This window comes from Eublepharis macularius, chromosome 5 (assembly GCF_028583425.1).
Source record: "Eublepharis macularius isolate TG4126 chromosome 5, MPM_Emac_v1.0, whole genome shotgun sequence".
In the NCBI taxonomy this organism is placed as follows: domain Eukaryota; kingdom Metazoa; phylum Chordata; class Lepidosauria; order Squamata; family Eublepharidae; genus Eublepharis; species Eublepharis macularius.
Genome location: NC_072794.1, coordinates 36,360,545 through 36,380,048, shown reverse-complemented (window position 1 = coordinate 36,380,048; position 19,504 = coordinate 36,360,545). Strand labels below are relative to the sequence as shown.

At 40.2% G+C, this 19,504-nt stretch overlaps 1 protein-coding gene across 1 annotated transcript in view; it reads left to right on the top strand.

The window, feature by feature from the left end:
- The window catches only part of BRINP3 (BMP/retinoic acid inducible neural specific 3), a 396,972-nt gene that overhangs the window by 18,081 nt on the left and 359,387 nt on the right, over window positions 1–19,504 (top strand). Inside the window, exon 2 of the mRNA XM_054979213.1 lies at window positions 14,187–14,472. Coding sequence (XP_054835188.1) covers window positions 14,237–14,472 — 236 coding nt within the window. The 5' untranslated portion in view covers window positions 14,187–14,236. The remainder of the gene's footprint in view (window positions 1–14,186; window positions 14,473–19,504) is intronic.

Below are 19,504 nucleotides of genomic sequence, written 5' to 3'. Positions count from 1 at the left end.
ACAGGTACCATCCCTGAGATTTTCATCCCCAGGAGATAGAAAAATAAAAAGTTGCAGGCAGAAATGTGTTTCCCTTTGAAATAAAGGGAAATGAATAAAGAAAAAAGAAAACGAATGCGTGACGTAACTATAATAAAGAAAAATCATTTAAAGAAAATTAAAACAAAAATGGATCCTAATTTAACAAAAGCTTTTTATGTATATCTATAGCGGAGGCTGCTTGCTGCCAGCTAACTGCATAATACAGATTGTTTTCCTTTGCTGGCAGCATTCAGTTTCTCTGCAGTCCCCATCCAGCAGTTGGGGCATGTCAAGCAACCCCCAGAAGACATCAAAAGCCGAAAATGCGTTTTTGTATATGCATTTTCTAGCCATTGGTACCCATTGTGGAAATGTTGGCTATCAAACTATTTGAAATGCTAAAGAAAAGGCCATCTCATTGGATTGCACTGTTATTCTGTATACGTTATTTGCTCCAAGTTGAGATTGCTGACAGTTAACATGATGGTATGGGTAAGTTGTGCAACCAGCGTATCTCTTTGTTCTTGAGAGGTAAATTGTATCTTGCCTTGCTGAACAAAGCTGACTCATCTCTATCCTATCTTTCCTATTATGTGAGCCTTTCCACTCCCATGGTTGTTCCCTTCAGGCTCTGTATCTCCTGTAATAGTTTATTTTCATTTTCCAAACTTTTGCTGAGTTGTTATTCTTCCATACTATTCATGAACATTCTGTTGAATCTGATCAAAAGCTCATCTAGTCCAAAATTCTGGTGCCTGTATTCTTTCTTACTGGGAACTAGTATAATTTAGGGAGGGGGATTTGGAAGACAGGAAATAGTATGACTGCCATACAATATTGAGAGATATTAGAAATCTCATTCTCTCTAATCTCTGACAAGGAAAGACAGGGCCTCTCCCATTATCGGTCTTTCACATCTTATTTGTTTGGCCTTGCCTTTTGTTGTGGTGATGGAGAACACTTGCCAATATGCTTCAACTATGCTCTACAGCATTCTGCCCTCCTTCCAGAATGTAGAAGCAAAATGTTGCCCCTTTCCTCTCACAGCAAGTATATTGCTTATCATGGCTGCAGAGGAGACTGCAGCATGGTTAGCCTGTGCCTCATTTTCTCACCCTGAAGTATCTGTCTTTGCAGATTGTCAAACAAAACATCCCCCATGTGCAGACAAGGAAATATAATCTCAAAGAAGAGAACAGATTAGCTAATAAACAAGAGCCCACTACTTGTAATATCAGCAGGTACTTGCCAGTGGGTTTCTTGGCGTCTCTTTGCTTCTTTTCCAAGACAAAGAGCCAATCCAGGCATTCCACCCCATTAGAGTAGGAATATAGTTCATAGCAGAACAATGTAGGAGTAATGCTTGAATTGCAACTGTACAACATTTTCTGATTGGCCTTATGGCAAGTATTTGCTAATTGGCCTGGTTCTTCATTTTGTGGTGGCACCCATTCCCTGCTCTCAAAATCCTAAAAATGTCCACAGGCACAACTGCATGGAGGAACCCTGTAAGGCTTATATGATCAAGCTAGAGGGGCTAGCACAATTACTGGCAGAAAGTGGAAAAGCTGTGCACAGAAATACATACGTGGGTGATCACCTTTGGTCTAAACATTTGCTAACTCATCTGGTGGGAAGATTTCACCGTCAGAATATCTGCTAAATCGCTCCTTCCTTTATGCTTTTCAACGGTGAAAAGCAGAAGTACGCACCTGAATAATGATTTTAAAAGATTTAAAGAGATTATTTGTCAGATTAATTATATTTAAAAGTAGAAGAGGCTTGAGACAGATTACAATGGTTTAATTGACGAAACCCATATCCTACCAACTCTTTTTTCTTTGCTAAACATTTCCTGGCATTTCATCCTAGATGTAACAGTTTTTAAAGTTCTCTTTACATGTGGAGCAGCCAAAAAGGAGGAAAGAATAGCACAGAGGGGAAAGCAAGAGGTCTTCGTCCTCCTATGTCACAGTTGCCAGTTCAATTGGGTTCTCCTTTTTTTAAAAAAGAGTATTCATAGCTATGGTGTAGCTATGCGGAGAGAGAATCAAGTTGAGCCTGGGCTCTAAATTTGGCCCTAAATTTCAGATTTACTTTGAAATTGTTGGAGATGTGACAGCCTGCTGAGAGTCTAGTTCAACTTACCTCTTGTTTCTCTCTCTCTCTGTGCTGTGTGTTAGTATGTGTTAGTATTTATGCTTTGAAGGCTTCTCTGTTGTACTAATGGCATGCGATCAGTTATTGTCTTTTGCAAAAATCCTGTTGCAGTAAATTTATTGAAAGCAAATTCTAAAGCAGGGATTGGAATATTTCTTGAACTCTGCCCACAGAAATTTGGTTTTAAGTAAAATTTCTAAGTTATTCTAGTATTTGGTCATTCTTTTCCTTGCTTCATCTTTATAGCCATCAGGGCTTTTTTCTGGGAAAAGAGGTGGTGGACACTCAGTGGGTTGCCCTCGGAGAAAATGGTCACATGGCTAGTGGCCCCGCCCCCTGATCTCCAGACAGAGGAGCGTTTAGATTGCCCTCCGCGCCGCTCGACGGCGCGGAGGGCAATCTAAACTCCCCCCTGTCTGGAGATCAGGGGGCGGGGCCACTAGCCATGTGACCATTTTCAAGAGGTTCCGGAACTCCATTCCACCGTGTTCCAGCTGAAAAAAAGGCCTGATAGTCATCAGATAATACAAACACTGACACAAGAATTCATCGAAAGCAGACCTTAGTTTTTTTCTAAACTAATGGAGGAGCTATAAAATTGCAAAAGGTATGGACAAGATAGATTTATTTTTAACTCTCAACTAAGTTTAGAACATGGGACAACCCAATTAATTGATTGGCAACAGTTAAAGGACAGGCAAAATAAGTCTGCCACACAACACAAATAACTTATGGAATTCGTTAGAGCAAACTGTGGTGATGGCTAGTAATATAGATGGGTTTAAAAAGGAACTAATAAAATTCAAACCTTAACAGCTCTTAGCCAAATCCATGCTTAATGTTGTTTAGTAGTAATGCATGAACCTATCAATTTCTCATTCCTTTAAAGTTCAACAAGCCCTCCATTATCCTACTATAGTTCTTCCCCCACTTCTGGGAACATTGAATCATGCTTGGGAGAAACAGGGAGGAAGTAGAATTGCTGAAGAATTTCTGTATGGGCTGCCCGGAGTTTAAATAGCTGACATGTGCAAGTTAATCTTACTACCATTGCTAAGAGTGTATGGCTGCCTTGACTTTTTCCCCTAGTGCAAGAGGAGACTCATGATGCCAGTATTTTCATTCTTAATTAATTTGGAATATTGGTCACACTTTAGCAAACCTGTTTTTGAGCTAAAGCTGAAAAGATTTCCTTCCTTGGGTTGCCTCACAGTCCCCAGAGGCAGAAAATTTAAAAACAGAGGAAGTATTTTTCTTCTGTGAACATGATAAAAATAACATTTTACAAGCTCTGCTAAGCCCAAAGAATGGAGACCATGTTGCTGGCATCAATAAATTCCTTCTTATGAAACTACTGTCTTGACTACCTAATGGGAAAAATACAAAACTTATAAGGATTAGAACTGCTAGTTTAGAACAATGCCCAGTTAGTCCACTAATCTTTTGTTTACACAAGTGGGATTCATTAAACCAGGTGCTTCTGTAAAGATCATACGCAGGGCATAAAATATGATTACATTTTGACCAATTCCATTTTAATATTTTACTTTTGGGAGACCTATAGTTGATATCTTTTACTGTGCAAGATCTTATATTCTGGTTTTATGTTGCCATTAGATTAATCCATGGGAACATTCTGAGGATGGCCTGAGTCATACACGAATATTATCACTTGGTGATTGCAGCATATGTTAGTGTATGATGAAAAGACCTTGAGCACATCATCCAGAAATAATACTGCCCACTTTCCAGTTCAAGCCCCAAGCCACACTACAACAACCCAAGTTTAAAGTTCTTTCTGTTACCCCTCACTCCAAGCCTAAAAAGTTACTGCTCTGGATTCAACACCTAGCTAAAACCTTTCACATCTAGGCAGTGTGTCCCATAGAGATGATTATTTGGAATCATATAAATACCTGAGCTGAAGAATTAGAAAAGGTCAAGAAAGCAGAATAATATCAAGCACTTGGAGTCAATATTAAATACCAGAAGCCACTAAAAGGCCAATTATTCCAGGCACCCAACTGCTACGTAAATTGCTCTACTCAAGAGTGGAGGCAGGGGGCTAAAGAGATAAAGTAAGGGAGAGGAAGCAAGAAAGCTATCACTATCAATTTTTGAAGGTCCAAATGATGGTCTAAACAGCAAGGTGAAAAGCCAAATGACCAATTAGCAACTAGTGAGTCATTGTGTTCAGATGGGACACCAAAAAGTTTTCAAGTTAAAGATAACCTTGGGAAGGCAAAAAAAGCACACACAGTAAAAGCTCACTTTGAGGAAATGATTCTGTCCTCATTGACAGGTTAAGAGACAGAAACAAAATCAAAAGATTAATTTATTTTCAGGTTTGGAAAGCGGTAAAGAATAAAAGGCAGGAGTCAGTGTGCAACTACTGATCAAAGGGGAGGAAAGGTAGTCCATGGTCCTAGCAATAATTCCAAATAAGATAAAGGAGGAAATGGTGGGGAAGGGTGTATGTTAATTCAGTCTTAGTCTTGAAATAGGACTTTGGCAGACTATTTAATTTATACAACTTGGCAAATAATCCAAGGTGGAAAATGAAACAGAGGATTTCTACACATGGACATGGATCCCGTGTTAAGGTAAGGGAAATGTTAATTGCAACAGGTGCAATTTCCAGAAAGCACACTGGTTAATGACTTGGAGTCCTGCATTAATGGCTTGAGTGCTGGCACTAGACAGGGTCAAGATTCTCCTGGGATGCTTACTGAACTCCAATTGTCATGGTTGAATTAGGTGTGGTCCTACTTCCTCTGCAGGTGTGCTGCCTTTTGTTTCTGTGATGGCCAAGTGCAAAAGCAAAGGGGAAGGTTGAACTGAGTACCAAGATTTGGAGGGTGGCATGAACAAAATCCATCCATCTTTGTAACTCGTGACTGGGAAGTAGGGATGCGCCAACCAAAAAAAATAACCCGGAAATACTCCTGGAAATGTTACGTTATGAACATAAGAACATAAGAGAAGCCATGTTGGATCAGGCCAATGGCCCATCCAGTCCAACACTCTGTGTCACACAGTGACCAAAATCCCAGGTGTCATCAGGAGGTCTGCCAGTGGGGAAGGGATACTAGAAGCCTTCCCACTGATTGCCCCCCCAAACCCCAAGAATACAGAGCATCACTGCCCTAGACAGAGAGTTCTGTCTATACCTTGTGGCTAATAGCCACTGATGGACCTTTGCTCCATATGTTTATCCAATCTCCTCTTGGAGCTGTCTATGCTTGAAGCTGCCACCACCTCCTGTGGCAGTGAATTCCATGTGTTAATCACTTTTTGGGTGAAGAAGTAATTCCTTTTATCCATTCTAACCTGACTGCTCAGCAATTCCATTGAGTGCCCACGAGTTCTTGTATTGTGAGAAAGGGAGAAAAATACATCTTTCTCTACCTTCTCTATCCCTATTAGTAAGCAGTAATTAGTAAGAAGTAATTGTGTTCATGTAGCATTGAAGACATCAAAGTTCTGTATGTATATTTATAAAGTATCTCACAACACTTCAAACGTGATGCCTTTCAGAGGAGTTGGTTCACCTATTCATCTGCTGGTAATTGTATTCTCGTTCTAAAACCCTACGCTGCTTTTTGAACTTACAGAAGTACAAAGAGAAGTTTTGGTCTCTGGAGGGGAATGATATGAAAGGGAAACCCACGGGAAATTCAGGATACACGGTGGACTAGAGTGTCTGCTTCTCTGGATCCTGATTTATACAGCCTCCAATGTGGAATTTTTTATGGATACTACATTTCTGTACAAAGTGTAGAATTCATACTGTGTGTGTGTTATATACTCAATACTTTTATTTTTAGTGGGAATGAACATCGCAAAGAACCTGGAAAATTTCTTTTAGATTCAGATTATGTGTATTTAATCACCTAGCAAGGGGAATGATAATCAGATTGGATTAATGATTTTTTCTAAAAAAAAAAAAAAAAAGATATGTTTCCATTACAGTTCTGAATTATATTAATGCTATATCTAAAATGTCATAAACTAATTCTCTTTTTATAGGTATTAAGTTTATACATTGTACTAGTTTGTTTTATTTTTAATGCATGGTTTATTTCATGAAAAACTGTGCACATATCTTGTTTAATATATACTACCCTGTTCTAAAGCCTACAAGGTTATTTCTAGGGTTATATTATTTTGCATAATACATTCCAGGGTTTAGGAAAGAAAGCTATTAGAAAATGCAGCAAACACACAGTAATCAATTTTTATGGTGTTAACTGTACAGATTTAAACAAAAAAGAGAGAGCCCCATTAGTCTTCATTATAATTTAATGGTCTGGAACATTTTTTGAGTTAATAAGCACACGTAAGAGTAAACTCTACCTATTGTTGTACTTTAGAAAATGACAATCTTTTTATGAGAAGTTAATTTTAAAAGTTTAATGTTTCTTCTCTGAGGTAGGGCAAGAATTTCCTGGTGAAGGCAAACACAAAACCTGTCATTTAAGCTCTGTGCTCTGCCAGCATGAGTGAGGATATTATAGACTCATTTTGTTTAAGTAAGGAAAAGAATGTCACCACTGGCAACTATATTGTAGGATGTTTGGGAAATAATAATGGAGTAGATTGTGGAAATTAACAAATTATTAAAAATTAAAGTCTATAAAATCCCAAAGCTGTCCTGCAGAGCAGAGTGCTCTGCTCTGCACATATCTTTCACAAAAATATGTCATTGTCTAAATTACAGGAGTCTAGTAATTTATTTTGGTGAGACTTTGTTGCTTCTGAGGGCCAAGCTACAAGTGACAAATGACACTTGAACAGCAAGTGGATTGAGTGGAGGGCAAGTGAACAGGGAGAAATACACTTGCTGTTCAAGTGTCATTCGGCACTTGTAGCTTGGCCCTGAGTCATATTGGAAGAGATGTCACTGGGGCCTACTGAAGAGCTCATGCACAAAGACCAGCACCTCCTCCTACCCTTTCAGGATTCCCATTCCCAGTTTTTTTTTTAATTAAGGGGAACTGGCAACCCTTTTAATGACTGACAAGCTTTGGTGGAAGTCAGTTTGGTTTCCACTATCAATTTTCTTTTGAAATGCACTATTGTGTATCTTCTAGAGCAGTAGGAGGCAGTTCACTGCTTGTAGACAGCCTCGTTCACAATTACCATCAACCAAAGACTCACATTTATCTCTCTGTGATGAATAAGAGGCTTTCCTGTCCTTGAAAGGTAAAACAGCCTGAACCTATGGGAATGCTGCCCTTGCATCCAGGCACCATCCCAAGCTGGGAAATTGGATGGAAACATGGCAGCGAGTATAATTCTGCCCGCTTAGTGTGGTAGAATGATTTAGTTCTACCTCTGGGAGAGAAGAGAAGAAGCAGCCTTCACACTCTTTAGTCTGACTATGGTGTGAGTGGAATCCTGTGTGTGTGTGTGTGTGTGAAAAATTCTAACCTGTAGCTAGTTAATGAAAACCTATTTGTACTTGAAAGCATTACAGGGAATTAAAATCAAAATCTGAAGCCATAACTAGCTTGAATTTATGTGTTCAGCCAGGCGTCTCCTTTGAATGTTGGGAGATCTGGGCTGCTGTTCTGTTCTTTAACTTTTGGTGTGCACAGGGTAAGGGCTCCCCAACCACCCCAATTCCCCAGTTTGGGCTCCGGGGGACCTGACAACCCTACTCATGGCACAAATCCCAAAGCCTTTAACTCACTACCATAAAAACATCTAGCAGCTGAGGGGAAAGTTTACATAGGAAAACAAACCTACTTCTCAAAATTATAGAAAGTTTCCCTCAGCTGGAAGAAAAGGCATACTATACTACACTTCTAGCATGAGGCCTGTACCTCAGGGAGGCTTGTAGTTTATTTGTTCTTCTGGGGAAAAAATCTCCACTAAAGATAGGGTTGCTAGGTCCCCTTAACCTTCTGGCAGGAGGGGGGACCCAGCACTCACGCTTTTGTTGCTCCCCATGTGCGTACTCTCGCTGGGCAGAATGATGAGGTCATTTCCAGGAAATGATGTCATCATGCAGCCCCAGGAGCCCAAATTGGCTTGCTATAATGCATGGGAATGCTCTTGGGGCAGTGTGATGATGTCACTCCTGGGAGTGACATCATTGTGCCACCATGGGAACGTGGCCTGGGAGGCCTGTTCCCTCACTTGCCCTCCTTGCCAACCAGGTGAATGGTGGTGGGGGAGGAGAGTGAGAGTGGGGGATCCCCCACCACCACAGGGGAACCTGGGATCCTTAACTGAGGTAAGGATGTTGACCATTTTTTCAGAAGCATGGGGCAGGCGCCATATTGAGGAACAGTGCTCAAAAGACTCAGAAGTGACATGTCAAAGAGCCAGGGTTGCCAAAGTCCTGGTGGGGCCTGGTGTTCTTTCAGAGATTAGTTCCCCTGGAGAGAACAGCGGCTTTAGAGGGTAAGGTTGCAGTATACGGACCTGAGAGAGAAAACTGGTTATCTTTAGCATTTTGAATTCCTGGGTGGCCTCAAGTAGAAGAATAACAAGCTTATTTCACATATCTGGAGACAAGGACATTTTAATTATCTGAAGAAGATATTTTGAAATGTGCTTTGCTAGTAGCTGTAATATGTTTTGGATGTGTGTTAGTTCTCTGTGATGCTTACCAGGTCTCATGTATTTTTTTTCTATTTAGGATTTCTTGCAAATAGTGATCAGATTCAGTTACATTTTGACGTATATCTGGAGCATAATTGTGTTATGTTTTCTACAAATAGATTTTTCATTTATTTTTCATTGTTTATAGGCATACGTTTTTATTTCCCTTTATGTGATCACACACATCTTCATGTGAATCCCAAATGTCACCTTCAATTCGCTTATGGCTGCCAGCCTCCAGATGGGGTCTGGAGATCGTACAGAAATACAACTGATATCCTGACTTCAGAGATCAGTTCCCCTGTAGAAAGTAGCTCATTTGGTGGGGTGGGCTGTATGGCATTATATCCAATAAAGGTACCTCCCCTCCACCAACCCCACCCTCCCTAACCTTCACCCCTAAATCTCCAGGAATTTAGCAACCTTAATTGTGCTAATGTAATGCTCTAGGACCCCCCCCCCCCCAGTTTTACACTGAAAGTGACATTGCAGTATTTTATTATTATTTTATTTATTTCATTGGACTTATGGCCTGTTCTCCCTGTAAGTGGGCTCAGAGCAAGTAACAAGAAGTAACAAAATCACATTAAAACATATTAAAATATATTTAAAACAAAATTCAGTGCAAGAAGGTGGCTACAGAGCGGCTCATATATCAAACCCAACCCAATATCCGTATCAATACAATTCTTATTTCTCCCCCCATTCTCCTCCCTCCCAATGTGCCAAGTGGCGGTGAAGAACCAAAGCTGCTGGGAAGGAATTCTCCCAACAGAATTGGGGACCTGACAGCCCTATTGGAACAAGAGCCTGCATTCCAAGTACAAAAGGCTTAGTTAAAGATTTCTTCTTTGCAACCTATTTACAATTTTCCAGCTCTTCATAGCTTGGTAAAGGTAGTCCCCTGTGCAAGCACCGAGTCATTACTGACCCATGGGGGGATGTCGCATCACGACGTTTTCTTGGCAGACTTTTTACGGGGTGGTTTGCCATTGCCTTTCCCAGTCATCTACACTTTACCCCCAGCAAATGGAGATTTAATGGAATGTTATTTTCTAGGTAATGTTATTTACCTCCATACCATGAAAGCTTCACCTGTCCATTTCTACACATTGACTATCAAAGAGAGAGGACTTTTTTCTCCAGGTGTGTTGGCAACAAATTCTTAAATATTTACTTACCTCATTAAAGTTGTTGCTAGGAACTGCATCTCGGTGCAGTTTGCAGTGCCTTTTGGCACTTGTCTCAAAGCTTATCTGCAGAACCATGCTACAGATTTGTATTGACATCACAGCAATAATGAGGTTCAATAAGCATGACCAACACCTGCCTGAAAGTTTTGGAGCCTATGAACAGAGGTTTTATGACAGAAAACTGAGCCTGCATCTGCACCATATTATTATGGAGCTATAGAAATAATTTGCAGCTGGTTTCTCCCGAGGGCAAGACAGTTGAGTTGTAAATGACTGCAATAGTACAATGCCAAAATAATAGCCAGAAAGGTGTGGACACAGCCTCCATGTGGAATGGTTCTCTGAAGGTATAAAGTCTGAAAATCACTGGACCAGAGGATCTGAGCTAAACGGTAAATTGTTTAGTCTTTGCTCTTTAGGCAGCAAGAAAGCTTAACTGTTTCTTTTGCTGCATTTCCAGAATACAAATATACTCACTTTTATGATGAGCCTTCTTCATACGTACTATGGATCCCTGCTGGAGTCAATCAGTTACGTGCAGCCCATCTGCTTACTTCCTATCCCTGGGTCTTTTTAGATTATTAATCTCCCATCTAGAGGAAGTGTAATAAGCCTAGTTATTGAATAGTGATGCATTTTTAATAATGGGCTAAAAATAAGGAAACATGTAGGTATGGTATAGCTATTTTATCTTTTTCAAGGAAAAAGCTCTTCTGTTTAGAAAACGTGTGCCGCTAAAGCTGTTGATGTCAAAAGTGGCATTCACTGCCAAGTTAAAGTTCACAGCAGTGGCCTGCTAGAAATGATTATAATTGGTAGTGCCCTATTTAAGTGTGAATTAGTAGGAAGTTTTTCTTCATAAATGGAATCACTAGAGAAAAGACTATCACACTGCCAGACTTTATTAAATAAATACCACGCTGTTCCAATTTCAAGTTAAGAAAACCACTGCATTGTTAAAAATAAAATAAAATAAACCACTTCTGTGCTTCTAATTGATACGGCATTGTACTGTGCTTGCACTGGAGGTTGGTGTTACTGTATAGTTGCTGAAATTGCAGGGTTTTCGGGTGGCCTGCTACTGTACACCAGCTGGGAACACAATCTGCCATCTCTGGATGTGGATAGTGATGGTGTCGCTCCCTCCAGGTCCTCCTCCCTCCATTGGCATTCATGGCACCTCCACAAGTAAAAGCAGAGTTGCCACCTCTGGCTTGGAAAATTCCTATTTGGGAGCAGAGCCTAGGGAGGGCTCCGAGTCCCAACATCTCCTGTGGGGATGTTGCTGGCTGGCACAGGGCAGGGAGCTCCTCCCAGCCCTCCCCAGCTTTCCCCAGCCCACTCTCAAAGGTTTTTCGCCTCCTGCCCCAGGAGTGTACTTCCAGTGGAAAACTAGGAGCTACATGGTCTAAGAGGGCCAAATGGGAACAAAAAGAATGATATGTTAGTTATGCAGTATAAAATAAGTGAATAAAGTGAAACATGGGTCATGTCCAAACAGAAAAAAGAGCAGTTTCTTGATAAATTTAGCAGCTGAAAAAGGCAGGACTTTACAAAATCATAGACATATGGAAGAAAGAAAAGAGAAAGAATGGGGGGGAATCCTAAAACCCAAGCTTTTGGAGAATATACAACATGATCAAGAGAAAGTCCTGTTGAAAATGATGGAGAAGAAAGAGAGAAGATTAGTTTTGCTGGATTTTAAAATTTAAGAAAATGGCCCATCATCTCTTGAGAGAGAACAGAGAAGAGAGAAAGGCAAGAGATGATGTTCAAGAATATAACTGTAGTCATGTAAGATTGTTTTTGGAGAACAAATGAGTGGATAATAAAACTAAAAAAGGGAGCCTAATATTCATCCCAGGGCAGCCCCTACAGAATATGGGAAAATGGCAACATAAACTGTAGACAGAAATCTTGATGGAACAGTACAAAATATAGGATTGAAAACATTACAGGACAACATCTGAGAAGCCAAGAGAAGTAAGGTGGGATGACTATTTGTTTTAAAACAGTGCAGGAACAGTAAGTACGGCAATGTTCTCTAGAACATTGTTTTCAGCTATGCCCGCTGATGGATATTTTAAGGATAAATCACAGTTACTCTTTTTTGTGTATTAACAACTAGATTAAGGCAATATAAGGTTCAGGATTTAAAATGTAAGAATGGAGGAATGGTACACCTCCTTTCTTCTAACTTACCTTGAGCCTGGAATTTCAGACACAGTCGTGAGATTCTGTGCAGCTGCCAGAACCTACCAAGGTACAGTGCCGATTCAATGAATTATATTTCTACTTTTAAATTTTATAAATTTTTAACTATACTTTTTATTGTGTGTGTGTGTATACTCCTTGAATTGCTCTGTTAATGAATGGTCTTTGAATGTAATAAATGACTGAAGATTTAAAATGCACAAAAAATCCTTTATTTGGCATTATTTTCTTTTCTATCGTCTTCCTCCTTCCAATTTTAATTTCATCTAGAACCAGAATTACATTCCCCACTGGAACTTTTGGGAAGGTTCCTGAAGCTTGTTCAGACAAGCTCAGAGATTGCACACCTTTTCTTTCCATCTTTTAATAGATCTTTAAAAAACAAGATGATGGAGGATGTAAGCCAAATTTTGGGGGGCAAGGGATTTCATTAGCACTAATACGGAGGGGTTCAACAGATGAACGTCCATTGTCAGTTTATTATCGTTTCATATTGCAGCATTGGCAAGTGTTGTTGTGTGACTAACGTTACAAATCACCAAAATCAATCTACTCTATTGCAAACATAGTAGAAATATTGCAGATTAGTTTTGATAGAATTCTGAGAGCAGCAAGCCACTTCTTACTTAAATGGCTTTGTACTGGCCCTTACACGTTGTATATTTTACAAACTGTGGACAGGGCACATTAATGTGGACAGTATATGCTAAATTATCAGAGACTCTCCTTTATGACCTTGCCTTTCTCTTCCCATCTATTAGATTACAATTTCACAAATGTTTGTGTAACTTTTGTACCAGCTTCCAGCAGTGTGTCTTGCCTTTAAAGACCTTAGGTGTGTAGGATAAAGCTGCTCCAGGGATTTCATCTCCTGAGAAGAAACTGAGGAAGCTTCTGAGTCAGCTAACACTTTAAAGATATCCTTTATAGGATCTGTACAGGTTCATAAAGGTCGGCAAGGAATAGAGACAAATTTTCAGAATTTAATGTTGTCTTGTGAGACCAGGGCCCGGCAGGACTTGTTATCATTTTGCCGGGCCTGCAAGACAGAGCTGTTCCGCCAAGCATATGGGTGATGCTGGGCGGTGCCCCTCCCCCCTAGTGGGGGGGGTGAGATTTTGTGCCCTCCCGCCCAAAGACATCTCACATTTTTATATGATTGCTGTAATCTGCTCTACAGACGGTGATAGGTGAATGTATAATGTGCTGCTATGTTTCTATTGTTATGGCAGTATTTATATGGTGGTAATATATGTTTTAAATGAATATGTATTTTTATATTTTTAATGGCTACTGCCGATGAATTGTGTAGTGTGTTTTAAATTGTTGTGATCCGCCCTGAGCCCACTTGATTGGGGAGGGCGGACTATAAATTTAAGTAAATAAATAAAAAAATAAAATAATAATTTTGTAGTTGTATTGTAGCTGTCTTTGTTATATATTTTATCTGGGGCCTACAATGTGGAATATCTCAAGCTAGAGTTTCTCCTCAGTACAAAGAACGTCAAGCAGCGCAGTTTGTGGACTGTAAGAGTGACTTGAGTATTATACAATTGAAACTCATACCTTTATGTATCTAAATGCATTTAATGTCTATTTGAGTATCCATATATGTTCCCGTGACTGCCTCTTATTTTCTTTGATACAAGTCCCTAAGAGAGTACCTTGAAGAGTTCAGATGTATTAGAGGTTACACTTGGAATGACACAAACTTGCACATTGCTGTGCACAGTAACACACATATATTTGTGCGCAATAACATTTATACTCATTCAGCCATGTGTTCACTCAAGCAGTTGCAAGAACAAGAGCGGATAAAGGGGGCAGGAGAGGAGAATGCATGAGACCCTATCTTTCCCCTGTATTCTTCTCGCCTACCTCTAGTCCCTTTGCCCGCTGTCTCTTTAAAGGGAAGCAAAAATGAAAGTAAAATTCTGATCTGTTTCCCAAGTGTCACTGACATAATTACTTCTGTCTTGTGTCTAGGTGTTAAGGGACAGCTAAGAGAATGAAGACTCTAAGTCCCCAGCGGAAGCATGATATGGCGATGCAGTGCTGGTGCTGAATTGTTCTCTCTGATGGCTCTATGGGAGTGGATAGCCCTGAGTCTTCATTGCTGGGTTTTAGCGGTCGCTGCTGCTTCAGATCAGCATGCCACAAGCCCCTTCGACTGGCTCCTCTCTGATAAGGGACCCTTCCATCGTTCCCCGGAATACACTGATTTTGTGGAAAGAAGCCGACAAGGGTTTAGCACAAGATACAAGATTTACAGGTATGAAGCGAAAATGGAGGCAATTGCAGAGATATAATCTGCAGCTGCTGAGTATAAATAACATAAGGCTTCTTAGGTTTAAAAAAATGATATGTGGGTCTGTCTCCATTCCAAAGCTATATCCTTTTCAGCACTGTGGACTCTGAAGAGTGTCTCTGTAACCTTTTTGAAAGCAATGTTGGTGACAGATTAAGGAGCTGATTTCTGGTAACTACTGACCGAATTCTTCACCATTAGCTAGATGATTAACTTCCAGTGACATCCAAATCCCTTTGACTTCTTTTCCTAAATTGCAGATGATCAGATCTGCAGGAGGAACATATGCCTGGCATATAGATGGTCAATGTATCTTTTATAAAGACCTCTTATGAATCCTTGCAAAGGGGTTTCCAGTTGGAACAAACTGCACTGTGCCAGATTGGGCCCATGTTAAAACACCATTAGTAATTTCTGGACCATATTTCAGTGTGCAAAATCTTTTATCGATCTTTATGATAAACAATTATTTTATTGCTGTCTTTCAGTGTACTCATATAAGGTGAAAAGAATGTTAGGATCACCAAGTTTTTTGTTTGTCTGTTTTTAATTGGCCAAGAAAGTCCTGTAACGTGAATAGCTGCATGATAGGCATAGCTGGTTATGCTTTTCCTGGCACAGAAACAAAATTATTGGAAAAGCTTCACTTTGGATTTCCTGTTGTCATGCATCTCTTAAAGATACAGGAGCCCCTGGGAGAAATGCCCTTGCCAAGCATTAAACTCTCAGGCTCAGTTTCTCCTTTAGAAAATGGGTATATTATAGATGTAGCCTGTTGGATAGATTGAAAAATGAATAAGATAGAGTTTAAAGTATATACATTAAAACATTCTGTGTGCTTATTAATAATAAATTATACATGAATCCTAGTCTCAGATGGGTAGCTATGTTGGTCTGTAGTAGAAGAGCAAGATTTGAGTCCATCTGATAAACAAGCTTTGACTCTCAAAAGCGTATAACTTGGAAGTCTAGTTGGTCTTTAAGGTGTTACTGGACCAAGAATCCTAGTCTGTCTGTAAAGTTAAATTAAAGAATCTTGACCTAAAAAAGGAGAGGATGGCACAACAGAAAAAGAAGATACGTTCTTTGTATCTGTTTTTTAAATTATTGTTCTTGGCACACTATACAAAGTGAATCAGATTAGAAATTTCTATCAGTTGTATAGTTTGTGACCAGGATTTGACCAGGTGGTCACCTATTTGCTTCAGATTATTTTGCTAAACTTTCCAATTCCATTTTAGCTTTGAGCTGTCAGATCCATCGTAAAGGACTTTCTGTGTATTGGTGTCCTACATTTACATGCTGGTAGCTACTCGTTCTTGAAAGGGTGTTTGAGAAGATGTTTGTAGTCTGTGTTGTATTGTAAAAAAATATTTTCTTTTTGCTTTTTTTTTCTGTGCACCAGAGGGCACTGTGTTGCAGGTCAATTTTGCATAAGAACTCTCATGCTGTAGGCAGAGGCATTAAGAGGTCTGTTGCACATTAAGTGTGATGTTGAAAAATGCATTTGGGGGGTGTTTGGCAAACTCCAAAGATCACTAGAGTCCACTGCTATTGACTGCACTTTAGAAGCCAGCTGTCAACCCTAGTAAGGGGGAAAATGAACAATTTAAGACCCAAGACAGCATGTTTTGCTCAACACATACCAGGATGAAATCTAGTAACACTGATTTTTCAGTATTTAATAGAATTAATCATAGTGACCAAGATCCAAAGGGCTTTATGTGGCGTTTGTGTATGCACTGGGTTTTTTCCAGTTCCCATTCTACCCAAAAGGCTGCAGCCAAAAGGGAGAATCACCAAACCTATCTTCTTTTTCACATATCATGCAACTCTTTCCCTGGAGTCTCTAGAATTGCTATATTCATATGCCTATTCATACACATGGCCGTTAAGATGTTCTAGATCACAACCTCTTAATGTGTCTTGTTTTAGCGGTAACAGCCAGTCATAGAATTATGAGGAGTTTCCCTCCAGTTTATCTTTGAATTAAAGAACAAACAGTACCTTTTAAAACAGAGCAGTGGGCAAGGAAAATAATATGATTTAGAATAAATAAATGGAGTGCACCCCTCAACAATGTGAGGCCGGGCTGGGGCTGCTTGAGCAGTATTCCTTGATATGATCTTGGATATGGCAAGTGAGTCCATTTTTATTTATGAAATGATGGAGAATATGTTTCTGGTTGTGCCTGGAATCTTTGGATCCTAGCATCCAAACACTTTTAAAGTATTGTTGGATTCTGGAATTTTCCATTAAAAAGACACTCTAAAGTTTGAGATGCATGTAATCCAGCTAGTTCAATATATCAGCCCTTGGAGATGTGTGCTTCTTGTGCTGACATGTCAATCTTCTCGACAGTATTGAACATGTTATTGTGTTTGCTTCTTATTGTTTTACTTACAGCCCCTGTCATTGTCTTAATGTATCTTTAAGGTCAGTCACTGCTTTTCCCATTTCGTAGATAAGTGAGAATAAGGTTACAAAAGTTTGATTTTTAGAACACTTAGACAAAGAACATGGTAGGTTGTGGATGGGAGTGGCAGAATTTGGGGTAAACTAGGGCTGAAGTCAATTGGTTCAGGGAGATTCTAAAGGGTCTACAAATGTGATCATTGGCAAAAAAAAAAATCTATTCACTTCAGGACACCCGAAATCCTGTTATGTTCCGAATACCAAGAAAAAAACCATGTAATAGATTAACAGGTTTTTTTTTTTCACAGTGGGTTACTATTCATTCCCTCTTCCCAGAGAAACCCTTGCATTTCTTGCTTTCATGGGCTCCCCCCGCCACTGCTTATGACATTTCCCCCCTCTATACTGTATGCATGCGTATATGTCTTCCTACCAACAGAGGATCTACCCCCATGTGTCTAATGCAGTAGGATCTAGTCCAGAAAAGCTTTCACTAAAATAATGCCATAAACCTCTAATTTGTTTTTTCCTAGTAATTGTTCTTGGGAGTAGAAGTACGTAGGCATCTCCAGCTGTGAATGCTCAGAACTTCCCTAATATTTGATATTCTGGTAAACTATCTGCAAGATTCTCACAGAAGCTTAGGGAAAGCAGTAAAATACAAAAGACTCCAGAGTTAATATCATTAACAAATTAAAATATCAGGTTCATAAACTAGGATGAATGGATGGACATATTATTTCTTAGATACCAGATCAATTGCATTTCAGAAAGAAAAGAAATTTTTAGGAAGTTAATAATGTTATTTGTAAATGGAATGCTCTTTCAGTTCAGATTGATTGGTTTTTGTTCCACCCACTGTTCATTTTCTTGGAAGCCCCCTCAGAAGCTATTGGTTGAGAGATTAGAAGAAAATCTTTGTTGAAAAATAACAAGCAGCACTTAAAAGCAAATCAGATAGTGAAACCAGCAGACACAGGAACCAGCGGCGTAAAACATTATCACATTAATAACAACCAAAATCAACCCAAAGTCTCAAGTTACTTGGTTCCTAGTACTAAACAAACTAGGCACTAAGTGAGCAGCTGCAGGAAAGGATTTTACTGTTGAGGTGCCACTGCTGAAAAGACTTTCCCTAGTATAACCACTCACCTTGTCTCTCAAAGTGGGGACACAGAGATGGAGGAAGTTTTGAATTTGTGGGCAAGTGCATGTGAAAGCATCACTTCATTGATGGAACTTGCAGCAGTTGTGAGTAGACATGGGCATGAACTGCATTACGAACCAAAAAAACCCACGGACCACCCGATCTTCTGTTCATGATCTGGCGGTTCATGAGTATCCATAGCCAATGAACCAGCGTTCATTAGAGGCCCAGTTTGGTGCGTTCTTTCATGGTTCGTGAAGCCAGACAGCCAGGCACCATCAATCAATTCCCTTGGAAATGGAGCCAGGGGAATGCCTGAACTCTGTCGCCCTTCTGCACTCCTTCTATCTCCCTAGAAACCCGAATGGAAGCCCAGCTTACCTTGATCGGCAGGTCTTTCTTCCAACCATGAAGCTGCAAAGTGGTTGCAACTTGGGAGAAGACACCCGGGGGAGGGAGGGGGAGGGGGTGTTCAGTAGCCATGGGCACTCTTATCTCATCCCTGCCAACCCTGATAGGCAGTTCTGATGACCAGCCCCTTGTACACTGGGCCAATGTCAACTGATGGCTCTAATTGTATCAAGTGGGCGTTTCCTGGGGACCTTGGATTGGAGAGGGTATAACTCCAAGATCCCTATTGCAATCTTGACCAAACTTGGCTGCTGGCTGGAGGAGAGCCTGCTAAATACTCCCTGGGAATATGGGCTCTCTAAGTCCAACGGGGGCCATTCTGAGCCCCACAAACCACAAACCTCGAACCAGTTCATCAACGGGAAAAGTCCGCTGTGGTTCACTAGTTCGGGTTCGTCGACAGCACCGAACCACAAACTTCTGGTTCGTTAAATTTTTTTGGTTCGTGCCCATGTCTAGTTGTGAATCGTGATTCCCAAACTATAAATGATTTATAATATAGGGATATGTATGCAAGTTGTTTTTAATTATACCTCAAAGTGTGCTGGTGCCATATCTGTTACTCAAAGGGAAGGTCTCCTTGTGAGTTGGGGGAATTAGTGTGCAAGGTGGGCAGTGACAGGGGGTAACTTAGGGATCTCCACCAATATATACAAGGATTGTCCCAGCTAGAGAATTCTTTCAATGACCAGACAGAGGTTTCAACCAAAAAAGGCAAGATTGCCTGATTTCTCTGGAGTTGCCAACCTCCAGGTGAGGAATAGATTTCTCCTGGAATTACAATTGATTTTCTGACTACAGCAATCCATTCCCCTGGAGAAAATAACCATTTCAGAGGGCAGACTCTGTGGTATACCATAGATCTTAGTGAAATCTCTCCCCAAGTTCCCCCCTTCATAGGCACCACTCCCAAATCCTAGAAATTTCCCGAGCAAATTTGGCAAACCTAGGTTTCCCTTATAACATTCCTTTATTGCTCTGTAATTTCTTTGTGTGTTATATTCTCTTTCTCTTTAACTTTGG